Below are 13,667 nucleotides of genomic sequence, written 5' to 3'. Positions count from 1 at the left end.
GGGGCAAATGGCCACTGATGCGGCCGTGTCGTCCTGCTGACAAACATCGTTAGGCCGCCTGTCACATGGGGGCCGCTGGCGCCCGTTTTCAAATATTTACGGTGAAAAAAGGTTGTCGGGACTGCGAGGCGCGCCGGTAATTGGGTTGCGATTCGAGCTGCGGTTGGAAGAAAAATACGTGGCGCTTGCACATTGGCGAGATGTTTTGGAGGAGGGGTAGTGGGATGCGCTCCACAAAGTTCTTCTTCAGAGCTGGGTGGTGGGCCGGTCATTTCGGAGCTGGGGGGGGGGGGGGGGGGGGTTCTCAAGATGAAAACAACTTTTCTTGTTGAATTCTTGTGAGCGCATTGCAGGCATTTGCTTTCGCATGCGTGCACTTGATGGTTGTTTCTGTCACGATCTGGTTGGCGACCAACGGGTGACGCTGTCGGCTCCGCCTGCACCTAGACAGCTGTTGGTCATTCCCGTCAGTGGCAGTTAAAAGGAATCCCGACACGACCATTCGTTGTTGGGTCATTGCATGTGTTTGCTTGACCGTGTCAGATTTTGTTCCTGCTGACTTTATTTCATACATTCTGTCAAATATACCCCGCTCCACCCTCCTGCCTGCTTTTTTGGGATCCACCACCACGCAAACCGCGACATTTTCTGGGTCCGCCCCGACTACTCAAGATAACTGGAAGATCTCGGCCCAGGTTTAATTGGCCAATACAATCAGGGCTGCCCAACAAAGTCAAAGATTAATTAACCTGTCGGGGACATTGAGAATTTACGCCTGTCGCTTTTGTGCCTCTCAGTCTGGATTTGATCCCAGGCGGCACAAATTTGTACTTAATGAGGCTTCCTGGTTCGCAAAGCAATACTCTAAGTATTCACTGGGGATGTTCGACACCCCCACCACCCTCAGACTCATAACGCAGTATGGGTGCCCGGTATCGGGATATTTTTAGGTTGAAATCCGTATTGTGTTTTTGTATTTCTTCCTTTCCTTTTCCTTTCATCACTTTGCTGCTGTGAAATGTAAATTTCTCCACTGCGAGATGAATAAAAGCTAATTCAATCCGTCTGGTATGGACTGGTCTCGCCCAGCCTCATTATTGATAATGCGTTCAAGTATTTGGACTTTCAGTCTCAGTAGATCTGCGTCCTTTGGATTTTGCTTTGCTAAGGGGGTGAAGGTAGGGGTGGGGTCAATAGCGAAGCAATTCGCCAGCAAAAAATCATGAAAAGGGATCATGAAAGAGAGAGACAAGGGTGTATTTCTGCACAGCCTGTCTGCCAATCACGCCTCGCATACAAACGCCTGTGTGGGCATATCACAGATTTGAGGTGAGCTTCTCCACGGGAGATTAAGCCCGGGCGTAACATCCACCTCAGAGAGAGGTGAGCGAGAGAGAGAGAGAAATCATTCCTACCTTCGATAAGGAGAGAATCAAGTACCTATTTCTGTCTGAGCCACCTACGGAGCGACCGTGGGAGAACGCTCCACTTTGAGCTTCCTGGATCCCTTTGCCCTTTTTCTTCGTCTACCAAGGGCAAACAATGTCAAAACAATGCTGAGGTGAGAATAAGTGCGCAGATGAAGGTGGTCGCTTTCTTTGGAATGGCGCCACAGAGATGATGGATTCTTTGTAAACGTTGTGAAACTTGGATCTGATATGATCCGTTAAAAATGGTCACAGAAATGGATTTGTGACATGTGGTGTGATGTGGTTTTCGACTTGCACCGTCACCGGATCACTTTAGGTCCACATGGGTCCAACCCAAGCTGCGTAACGAAGGTGCGACGGTCCCGTACAAGCACCCACACCCCCGACCTGTAAACTCTCACTTGGTAGAACGGGCGTCAGGAAACCCCCCCCAAGAGTCAACTCACCGTTTCCAGGCTCACACTCCTCTAAATCTTCGTCGTCGCTGGGACATTCGGCAGAAGCCACCAAAATTTCATCGGTATTCTGGGAAAAAAAATACAAAATACAAAAACCTCGTTACAAAACATCGTGCGCGCTTTTTCATGGGCTAAAACATATCTTTTACTTTTTGTGAAACATTTTTTACTATTTTAAGCTTATAACATCTTGTGTCGGAATTGTATTTCTGGACAGGTATTTTTTTGTCACAAACAAGGCCAAAAGCAGACAGGTTTGCCTCCGGGATCTGAAACCGGGATCTGACTTCTACGAGGTTCCGACAGCAAATCCGACTCGCTTAATTCCAATTCAAAGCGTATTAATAAGCTGCGATCAAAGCGGCTCGGGGCTCACTGAGAAATTAAAATTGGCGCTTGCAACACACAAGAGAACCAATTACAGCGCCGCCGCTATTTTGGAACTTTCTGTCGCCCGATTAGCTAATTACCACGTCTCGTTGGTTTTATTGACCTGGAAAATAAAAGTATGTCGTCCCAGACACTTGACAGCACTTTATTGGGCCATCAGAGTAGATGATTCACGAGTCGTACGGCACAAATCAACATGGGATATTTTTTGAACGCTGCTTTGAAACAAAATTGACTTTAACAGGCTTTTATTTTGGAGGCTCGATTTGACAGGATGTGATGAAAAAACATCACTGGGCAAACTAGGAGGCTTGTTATTGTCACGATCTGGTTGGCGACCAACGGGTGGCACTCTCGGCCTCGCCTGCACCTGCACAGGTGTTGGTCATTCCAATCAGTGGCAGTTAAAAGGATTCCCGTCACGACCATTCGTTGTTGGGTCATTTTATGTGTTTGCTTCACCCTGTTGTTTCATCTTGGCAGATTTTTACTTATGGTTTTCTTTGATACTTTGTACTTTGCTGTTCAGATGACTGATCTTTGAGATTTTGTTCCTGCTGAATTTATTTTATTACAATTTGCCAAATACACCCTGATGCTCCCTCCTGCCTGCTTTTTTTGGGATCAACCACCATCACCGCCTTGCAAACCGTGAGGTGAGTTATTAGTCTTGAGACGTTCGTCGAAGCTCTCGTAGGGGAATACGTCTTGCTCTTTGATGAAGTGGGCATCAAAAAGGCACAAAGTACTCAAGAAATAATCCGAAAACCGTCTCCATTGATTAACAATTTTCAATATCGTATATATAAAAGTATGTCACGTGATTTCCCTGGCATGACCACCTACCTGTGTGACGCTATCCCGGATGGTGGGTGAGCGCTGTTTGCGGGTGGTGGTGGTCGCCATAGTGGTGGTGGTCTCCATGATAGTGGTGGACATGTCAGCCAGCGGCGTGGTGGAAGTGGTGTCAGTGGCGAGCACCGAGGGCACGTCGCCCACCAGCCGCAGACTCCCCTGCGTCTGCACGTTGGGGTCGTTCTCGGACGCCAGTTTGAGGACCTGCAGGCCGTTGTAGTACAGGCCTGAGATTTGGCCCTGGAAGTGGCGACCTTTCTCACCGCCGCCGATTTTGATAAACGCTTGACTGTTAAAGATGGTCAGCTGGCGACCTGAGAGGATGCAAAAGGTGGGGGAGGGGAGAGAATTGGATGTGAAAGTGGAGGCAATGAACATGAAAAAGAGAGCGGAGAGAATGACGAAAAGGAAGAGTACAAATAAGTCACAACCAGAGGAGCACACACACAGAAACACACGCACACACACGCGCCAACACACACACACGCACACGCACACGCACACGCACACGCACACACACACACACACACACGCACACGCGCACGCACGCACACGCACACGCACACAGACACAAGACACCGGTTTGATCAAAATAACTAGTATAAGGTCAAGGGTTGGCAACTCCAGAGCCTCATGGCAGGCTGATTGAGAGCACTCTAAACTGTCCAAAATTGGTCCCAGACTTCCCTGTTAGGTCTCGATGGAGGCAGAAATGATTTTCAGGAACTCATGTGTGTACTTTATTTTTCGGGGGTCCAGATCTATGTATGCATATTTTTTGTCCCATTTTATTTATGTACTTATTTTTTTTAATTCTTCAGTTGGGGGGTTGGGTGGGGCAATATGACTCATTTTGAGTTGCCAACCCCTGTACCACTGTCTTTGAAGCCAACTCAGTTTTCAATTGAATATTTTTTTGAGGCGGGCTCCTATTTATGTATTTATTATGATTTTTTGGGGGGGGGAGACGACAATATGGCTCTTTCAACATTTTGAATTGTCGAACCCTGTACCAGTGTATTTGCAGCCAACTCAGACTTGACTTGACATAACCAATGGCAGTTGACTTTAGTATTTTTCGAAGTGGGCGATCGAGACCTATTTATTCATTCCGCTGACCCCTGTATAAAGTACAATAAAGTTTTTCTTGTTGGGAAGGGGGGCAGGGGGCAAAGGTTCTGTCCAAGTAGACGCGGGCCTTTCCAATAACAGTTCGGGCCACTGTACGGAAGTGAACAAGTGACTTTGATTAGGGGTGGGGGGGCGTCAATGCAGGTCGACCTTGAAACGCGACACAAAGTGGCTCTCGTCAAACCCCGAATGGAATTTAAAACAACAATTGCGGCACGGTGCTATTGACCTCCAATGCACCGGAGCCGCACGATGATAAAGCACTTCTGCCGCAGGGTGAAAAAAAGAGGGCGGGGGGCTGTTGTGGGTCATGTTTAATTCAACGGGGTATGCTCATTACCATTAATCGAGATGGATGGATGAGGAGGGAAGGAGCTTGAATGCTTAACTGGCATGAACATGAGATCAGGAAGAGGGCCAAAAGCCGGATTCTCCTTGGTATGCCACGAATATCAAGCCCACGAGAGGGAGAGGAGCCATCATCAAGGACGGAAAAAACATTATAAATAAATAAATAAAAATTAAAATAAACAGCATCGAGGAGGTAATTATAGATGACAGGCCATTGCGCTTTCTCATAAAATTAATCCACATAAGGGAAGAGCGAAACGCATCCAAGACCAATGCAATGGGAGGCTGTAATATTTATAGATGATGCAGACTGTGAAATGAGAGAAGTTTCGAGCCTGGTGGGAGCGAGTACTGCCGTCATTTTACACCCCGTACAGTCGGCGCACATTAGCGTTTAATAAAGACTAATTCATCGTCTAAACACGGTGGCGACATTGCTTTTCCGATGGCGTCGGGAGGCGCCTGACCGCCTGCACAACAATACTAGGAACAGGACTGTTCCACCTGTATGCACTATTGACCCTCTCCAGCTACATGGGGAGGGGTTTAAGAGGGGGGCGGTTGATGGTCAACAGAAAAAAATGCACACCTGGAAACAAGATGCTACATTGAAGAATGTGTAAAATCTCAATGCAGCTCTTGATTGGAATCTTGTCATGCCGAGAAAAGAAAAGCGTGATAAAAGCTAGTAGCATTCTTCTGCAGACTGGGGTGGGGGGTTGAGTTCTCCATTTAAGGCAATCAGCCCCCACCGCTATCAAGTGGAAGCCGCCAAGAGGGTGGCGTTAGCTCCCTTGGGTAGATCGCAAAAACAACGTGCCAGAGAGCATCATTGCAAATTCATTAACAACGTGAGCCAAAGTCGAGTAATCAATATTGCCGAGAGCTTAATGATTATAATTTGGTTCAGGGCGGAAAGAGTAAAACATGAAGTAGTTCCCTTTTGTTTTTTTTTAATCGAACTGCAGACTTTGTCAGGGTGACCTACTTCCTCCCATGTCGTGGAACACACTCGATGCCTCTCGAATTGATGGGCTTGAATCGGAGTTTGTTTTGTTTGATGCTCTGATGAAGAGATGTGATTGTGGGTCAAGTCAAAAATGAGAGCACGCTGAGTGAATTTGGGGGTTGGAACTGGCGTCGCAAAAAGAAGCCCCTATCGCGCAAAATGACCAGACCGTAAATAGCGAATGACAGATGCCAATGCAATCTATTTGCTATCCATTTGCAATCTAGCTAGTTACCTAGCTAGCTGTCTATTTGCTATATATTAGCTAGCTACCAAGCTGGCTATCTATTTGCTATCTATCAGCTGTCTGGCTGGCTAGCTATTTACTTAGCTCCATATTTATTAGCTATATGACTATGGAGCTATTTAGTCAGCTGTCTGGCAACATAGATGGTTTGAAAGGGGAGTAAAAGAAGCGATTTTCATAAAACAACTAAATCCTTCATTAAACTGGTGTGGTGGGGTGAGGTTCAATTTGGATCGTTCATACAATAGCCTGCTTAGGCAACATAGGATTAGTAATACTGATGAGGTGATACCGGTCAAAATGGGGCAATCAGGCCAGTCGTTCGTCAGAAAGACAGGAACTATCAGTGGAGCAGCTGCAGGGAGTAGTCCTCTGCTCCCCCCAACCTGAGAGCAGGGACCTATCATAGCAGAGTCCGGCACCGCCATGTCTGGACAGTAGGGATATATATATATAGGGCCTAAACTACCAGTAAGACTTTAGTTTGCTGACGAAGTTTCTTGGATAAGAAGCAAAACGTCCGACACCTTCAAAGAAGTACAGATGACGGCTGAAGAAACCTTTTCATCGATAGACCACTCCTGTACGACTGAGAGCTTAAACAGACGAATGACTTGCATACTTAAAAAATAATAATGTTAATATACAGTAAAGTCTCGTTATATCGATATCGGATATATCGATAGTCCCGGTTATATCGATACTATTTCTATGCACGCACTGAGAAAATTACATGCAAACAGGGTCAGATATATCGATAGTCCCGGTTATATCGATATTTTTTCGGACTCCCTTTAATATCGATATAACGAGACTTTACTGTATTTTAAACATGCTAGCACACACAATAATTCCGAGGGGAACGGGGCATTACTGTCTCACAGTTTTTCACTGATCCTGGTCACCCATAAACCGCGATAAGTGAAGGAGTACTGTATTTCAGATGACAGGTCCCTCCCAAATTGTTCACGTCCGGGCGAGGGCAGCAGGCGGCCTAAACTCTCTCATTACAGCAGCTGTCCAGCGCTGTGCCCAAAGCGCGAATTAAATGCAGCGACCGTCAGCCGGTTGTAATGAGCCACCAAAGGCTCTTTGAAAGTTTCAAAAATGTTAAAAAATAAAAAAGCTGAGATATTACTTTTGCAAAACGTTCTTGCTTGCGGTTGTAGCTGGCGAACATTTTGAGGGCGGAGTGGGCGGTGGGGGCAGGACGGTGAACTTCTGTTCAACCATGATACTAATGAGGACACAGTTCCTGTCAAAAAGTCGGACAAGGTCACGATTTGGACCAAGTGTCCGTCCAACACAAATTGAGGACACACTAACTGAAGCCAAGGAAATGGCGATCACGTTTTCAGATGCGCAAGGTAGAGCATCGCAAACCAAGATGTCCTTTTTTTTTAACGCCGCAATCCCAAATGCGGCCCCCGAAGCGAGTTGGAATAATGACATACTTAACCTTGGGGAAATGCAGGCTTGCGTCGTGTCCAAGAACACCACCGGGGCATCTTGTAAAGGTTTTTTTTAACGTTTATGGCCTGCGAAACGAGAGCCGAATCCGATGATCATATCGAGTCTCGGATATAAGCAGGAATTTGTGCGGTGGGGGCCTTGGTGGGGGAGTCACTCGGATTTTGCTAATGCATGGACAGGATTTTCCGAGGGTGGTGAATACCAGCTGGGGACGTACGCTTCATACTTTTGGCCCTCTGTGACTTGGCATGAGGGATCTTAATGGGAAGGTCAGAAAAAAGGACTTGAGGGCAGTGTTGGGCCTCGCTTTCTCTTTCCTTGGCGGAGAACAGCAAGAAGGTTTTCACTCTTAAAAATTGGCCTTGATACTTAATGGCTTTGTGTTGACCAGAAACATTGCAGCCCAAAGGCTTCCATTTTAAAAAACAACAAAAAATAAGTTGAGGGGGGAGGGGGTAAGGTAGGGCTGGGGAGCGATTCAAAAGCCATGACAAAGTGTTCTCAAGTCGTTCCCAAAGCGCGACAATCTCTTTGGCAATTAAGAGATTGATGTTTCTTTTTACACAGAAGTGGGGTGGAATTTGTGGTCTAGCACCGTGGACAAATTTTGTCTGACAGCGGAGACGAGCAACTTGGGAAGTTTCAGAGCGAGAGCCCAGCGGAGCGACGCCTGGTCCCCAAAGGGGAGCCCTCGATATGACGACCAATAGCATAAAGTTCCCCTGGGAGATTGAGGATTTGAATCCCATTTGGGTTTGAAACCTATTTGCTCAACAACTCCCGAAGCTGTGAGGGGGCGTGTCACAGAGACATAATGCTGTTTTTTTTTAAACAACACAAAACTAAAATAGCACACGTAGCGTAAATTATTCCATTTGTCTAACTTGCGTTCTGTGATTCTCAACGAGCATATTTGGAAGAAGACTTGAGACTCTCCTTTGATGTTCTACCAAAGTGATAACATGCTGTCTCTTCTCGTCTTGTTGGCTGTTTCCTGACTCGGTTGATTGTTCCGGCCCACTTTCCTGTGGGGAGGGATCAAATTTGCACTCTGAAGTCTCAACTGGGGCAGATACCGCCCCCTCGTCTCCAAGCTCAGTACCTATACATTGGTACCTCAACTTACAAACGTCTCTTTGTATGAAATTTTCAAGTGACGAAACAACAGGAAACATTTACCTCATCTTATAAAAGAAATTTCAAGATGCGAAAGGTAAATATTACAGTGTGAGCTGTAACTCGCAGCTCCAAGTTTCTTGAACGCAACATATTAACAGCCTTTCTGCCATTGGCTATTACCGAGCATCATCCCGGAATCCCATTGGATAACAGGACCTCTACCTCTCGTTACATTTTAAACAACCATTGTTTTTATTCTTTACTCTGTTCTTTGTTTTTCATTTTATGCACAACTCTCACTTCTAATGTCATAAACCAATTATAAAATGTATTTCTTAGCCATTTTGATGCACATTTATTCTTTATAAAAGATTTATGTGTTATATTTTGGGGGGCTCGGAACGGATTAGGTCATTGATATGGAAAACATGTCTCGACTTACAATTTCCGAGAAATGGCTTCCAAATCATATTAAATTTCCCAAGTAGAGGTACCCCTGTACTCTGTTGCCCTCCTATTTGCAAAGTTATTTCATTTTCCTTGAATGTATTTTTATTAACCCTATCACAAGGTAGCGTCTCACCCTCCAAATTATGTCACCATCTCAAAACACTTCGATGAAATCCTGGTGCTGCCGACCACGCTCGCTTTCAATTGGCATTCATATTTACGTAATTGCAAAAAGAATGCAGATTATTTGCTATTATTGTAATTTTTCCACCCAGGAGAAATGATACCAGGAATGGAGTAACAATTTGTCTGAGCAGATCCGAGGAGGAAATATTGGGGGCAGATGAGGCCGACGGATCCATCGCAGGAGTACAGAGGGGAGAGATACGGAGAAGACAAGAGCCAAAGTTTCAGAGGCAACTTTGGGGACTCTGATTTGTTCCCTTCATTACTTCCCCGCACTGGCTGCCGCTTTGGATTTTGTCAGCTGGCGAGGGAATAGGAAAGAAACGCTGACTGCGATTTGGATCAGACTAGACAGGGATGAGTTTGGGGAAATGTCGGACTCGCTCGACTTGCTCTCCAGTGGGCCGAGTAGGTTTGTGGGGAGGGGCCACCCCTTTAATGTGTGGCTAATGGTTTAAGGCACCGGGTCAAAAGTTTGAGGCACTGATATCATGACAACAAACCCGGGCGGCTGGTACCAAAACCTGGACCATTTGGGGAATGATCCAAGCTCCTTTACCATCTTGGTAACCGTTCAGGATCACTCACAAGAATTCAAACATGGCAACACAAAACATGCTCCATTTTCTCAGTGGTGAAAACAATAAACGTTAAAGGGACAGCAAAGGAAAAATCATATTCATAATTTCTTTCTTTTAACCCTCTGAGTCATTTTGTGTTCATGAGAGGACGACACCCGAAGGTTTTTAGAGTCAGTTCGGATTTTGGTTCGCTTTTTTCCCTGAGCCGAAGGGTGTTTAGAAGACATTTATAAAAGGGTTAAAACCGAGGGCTTTCCAGAGCAAAGACGTGTCCAATCGCTCCGACGTGAGAAGCCCTCGGCGGTTAGCGTGTTAGGTAGTTCGATTCCGTTGAGGACCCTTTGAGTGCTCGCTGGATGCTACCCCCGCGCCATCGTATCCAATAAGCAAACACCTCGACCGATGTACGGCGCTCAAGGGGTTGCGGGGGGACCTCATTCTTTCCTCACGCGATCCCGACGCTCTCCTCTGAAGATGAAAGGGAATAATTCAGGCGCGTCTGGTGGCGCGAACGCAAATCGTTCGGCAAGCGGGCGAGTCATCTCTTATTGATCCGCCGCTCGGCTCGACTTTAATCTCCCCGAGCCGCTTCTGATTGGGATTTGTGTCGGAAACGGTCGGTGACAATTGCTGGCCGTCATCCTGTTTGTGCGACGGCGCGAGACTGGGGTCTCGTATGCAAATAATTCTTTGGCTTGTCAGATTCGAGCACCATCCCGTGGTGGTGGGCAGGCGAGACCCTCAGTCCTCAAAGGGTTAAACGAGCATGACTTTGGACAGTCCCTTTAACTTTTAGTGACTTTCTCGTGTCGTTCCCGATATATTGTTAATAGTCACATTCATCCAACAAAAGACACAGTAATGACACAAATAGTCCTTTTTTAAAGGGGAGGTTATGTCAGGTTATTTGGGGGTTAGTTCTCTGAAGAGATGCAGTCCCAGTTTTTAGGATCTGCTCGCCCGTGTGAAATGAAATAGTGATTGTGCCACTTTGCGAGACTTTGAACTTGACTCATTGGTTGGATTTGAGTATGGAAAAGGGGGTGAGGGATTGGGCGGGGCCCCGGGTCACATGGTTCTGCATCTCTCCCAGAGCGGAGGTTAGCGGTAGTTCATTAGTGGAGTTAAAGTGTTTTTTATTACCTTTGTCGAGTAGCCACTCGTCAACTACCCGACCGAGGCGGTATGGGATTCTTTGTCTGGCAATAGCCAGGCGCTCATTATCAAAGTTCCCTTTAAGAAATTTGGAGAGAAATTAGGAGAGGTTACAAGTCAATCATAAGACAAAGGAAAATCTGGAAGTTAAAAAGTGACAGGTTAGAAAGGGCAACATGGCAAATGTTTAGCAGAAAAGTTATGTGCGTTAAAAGGTTTTAGATAGGAGCACACGAGCATTGACGATATCTTGGGGCTTCTCTTGTTGGATTGCGTCAATCACAATCGAGTTAGCACGTCTTTATATGCTTTTAATTCACGAAGACGTCAGGTAGTTTTATCAATGATTTAGACAGTTTGCATTTAGTAGAAGTGCCAGCTGACAGCATTCAAGCCCGTCGCACATTTCAATGCATTTTGCCGTCGCGTGAGCACGGCAAAGCCGTTGTGAGGCTAACGGGATAATTGCGCTTGGTGAACAAAACTGTAAACGGTTCTCGTTCGGCAATCCAACATGGTTGTTTCAAGGAAGACATTTGGTTAGATCAACATTTAACGGATGCACCCTTCTTTGAACTCTTTCAACAGTAGCCAAAATGGAACTGTATAGTGCCACTTAGCAGTTTTTTGACGACGATACTAGTGCAGCATGTTCTACCGGAAACAAATTCCTTGTGTGTTCTACATACTTATAATAATAAAGATGATTCTGATTCTGATTCCAAGCCCCGCCCCTTTCTGACCATTGTCGAAATCAACGCTTCTCCGGTTAGCCTGTGTCACTCCCGCACCGCAAAGCCCTTAAGAGCTTCTCCCAACCTCGCCGTCACGACAGTCCGTTCGATCTTATGCGGTAACCAGGTCAGAGGTCTTATTATGTTTTGCTGTGAATCACAAATAATGATGTGAATCAGCTGTGTGTCATGAAGAATTACATGAATCAGCCATCCTCTGATTTTTTGCCCTGTGAGATCTGGATTCATCTTCCGACACAAATGAGGACCCTATCCGCTGCAGGAAACCGAAGCGTTGCTGCAGTGATCCAAAGGAGGCTGCCTCTACATTCTGCACTACCCCCTTCCATTCCCCAGGGGGCTCTCTACCCCCACCAACTCCATTTGACAGGAAGCCAGTGTCTGCGAGCTCACACGGTACAATGTTGGGAAAGAAAAGGAGGAAGGAGGAATGAAGATTGTGCACATTGGTGTTGCGAGAAAAGTGTAGGCAGATCGCTCGGCGGGATACAAAGCCCTGACGATTGTTCCAGGTTGTCGCGGTGCTCCTGAGGATCTCAAAGGTCTGCTTTTGGTTTCCATTGAGGCGGCAAACTAATTGGGGGGTGAATTAATTGTGCCTCCTGCTGGGTTTTGTCAAACAGTGACAAAAAGTCAGACCTCTGGGCCGTTGAACACTTTGGCAAATGGGCAGAAAATTCTAGATAAGGTCCTCAATGTCACATACTCACTCAGGGTGACTTCCTTGCTTCAGTTTTGAGTTTTTAGATGTCACTCAGCTTGCGTTATCTTTTCCTTGTGCTGCGCTGGCTCCAAAGACCATCTCCAGATCCTGAGGGGCAGGTCGAGGGCACGCTGATTGTATGACACCCATGGGAAGCCAAGGTGTAGGACAGGAAGGGCACACTTCCACAACGCAAATTTATTCTCTGGGATCGTAAAAACGCATTTGTGCTTGACAAAAGTGACCGGTGGAAACCGTGCAAACAAACAAAACGGTGACATGAGATTGTAACCCCCTTCACCCACTGCCCCTCCCATGTAACAAAACAAAATTCCATCCCAGGGGACCACTTTTTGAAAAACACAACAATGGTTAATGATGCATTGGGAATCCAAGAGGGTCTAGCCAACTTCTTTCTCAGTCTTGCACTTGGATTTGCTTTTTATATCCTTTCAGTGATTTCAGATTGTAAGTCAAACAAATAAAATTGGAACCCAATGCGCATGCCCGGTAGTGCTCAGACTTTTCAAAGAGCCAGTTTTATATCATGTCGCACCGAGGTCAGCCAAGTGTCCTTGCGCAGGACACCCACATCGGAAATCCATCAGGCCGGGTGGAGATTACGTTAGTAGGCCATTGGCCGGTGGCCATCCGGCTCTCTCGCTCGCTGCCAAAGCAGCCCAACCCCCCTCCTTGTCAGTCCGGCCTCATTGCCTTCTTGATTTTGGTAACTTTAGATGGATTGCTTTCGTCGAGAGCAGAGCAGAGCAGTGGCTCCGGCGGCGTTTCACATCTCCGTGTGGAGGAGTGAAATCATACAAACAAAATGATTCTAGGGCACGGGAAAAGGTGGCTTTTCAAGGCTGAAAATGGATGAAAAGGTTCCCAGGGGAGGCATGGCTTTGTACGGTGTAAACACTCCGCCCACTCCAGCTACGCCGGCGCATGCTTTCGACCCACACGTGCTCATCTTTCTTTCATCTGTGCCGCTGCTCTCGAGCCGGCAGCAAGTTTGATTTATTTTTTTTTTCTTTCAACGGGATCCTCACCACCTTTCATCTTGCCCTCCTCTGGAGGCATCCCGTCTTAATTTGACCCCCCAAGCGATCGTTCCCCGCTCCGTCAATCTCCCTTCCCGCCCTCGACGCCACCTCGCAGTTTCTGTGGCTCCGTCGTCCGCGGGCCCTCGCTTGGAGGAATTGTTCAAGTGCGTATGAGGCCATCAGAACAAGTCGCACAAAACCAAAACAGCCTTCAGAATTCAGAGCGTCTGCCCAAAATATAAGTAGAGATCTTCTGAAAGACTTTTTGAGTGCAAAGGGGTTCACCAAGACACATCTACGTCAACTCAACAGATATTGGGATAAGTCAGTC

At 46.6% G+C, this 13,667-nt stretch overlaps 1 protein-coding gene across 7 annotated transcripts in view; it reads right to left on the bottom strand.

The window, feature by feature from the left end:
* The window catches only part of nrxn2b (neurexin 2b), a 406,291-nt gene that overhangs the window by 4,226 nt on the left and 388,398 nt on the right, over positions 1-13,667 (bottom strand). For 6 of the 7 annotated variants that reach the window (XM_088990599.1, XM_088990595.1, XM_088990594.1 and 3 more), the window contains 3 exons: positions 10,824-10,913; positions 3,125-3,447; positions 1,877-1,955 (listed from right to left, as the gene is read on the bottom strand). In XM_088990599.1, coding sequence (XP_088846725.1) covers positions 1,877-1,955; positions 3,125-3,447; positions 10,824-10,913 — 492 coding nt within the window. The remainder of the gene's footprint in view (positions 1-1,876; positions 1,956-3,124; positions 3,448-10,823; positions 10,914-13,667) is intronic. The other variant, XM_088990598.1, reaches the window with a different exon arrangement.

This window comes from Hippocampus bargibanti, linkage group LG02 (assembly GCF_051943395.1).
Source record: "Hippocampus bargibanti isolate YZ-2025 linkage group LG02, ASM5194339v1, whole genome shotgun sequence".
Taxonomy (NCBI): Eukaryota; Metazoa; Chordata; class Actinopteri; order Syngnathiformes; family Syngnathidae; genus Hippocampus; species Hippocampus bargibanti.
The sequence above is the reverse complement of the archived record's forward strand: the minus strand, read 5'-3'. Positions and strand labels throughout refer to the sequence as shown.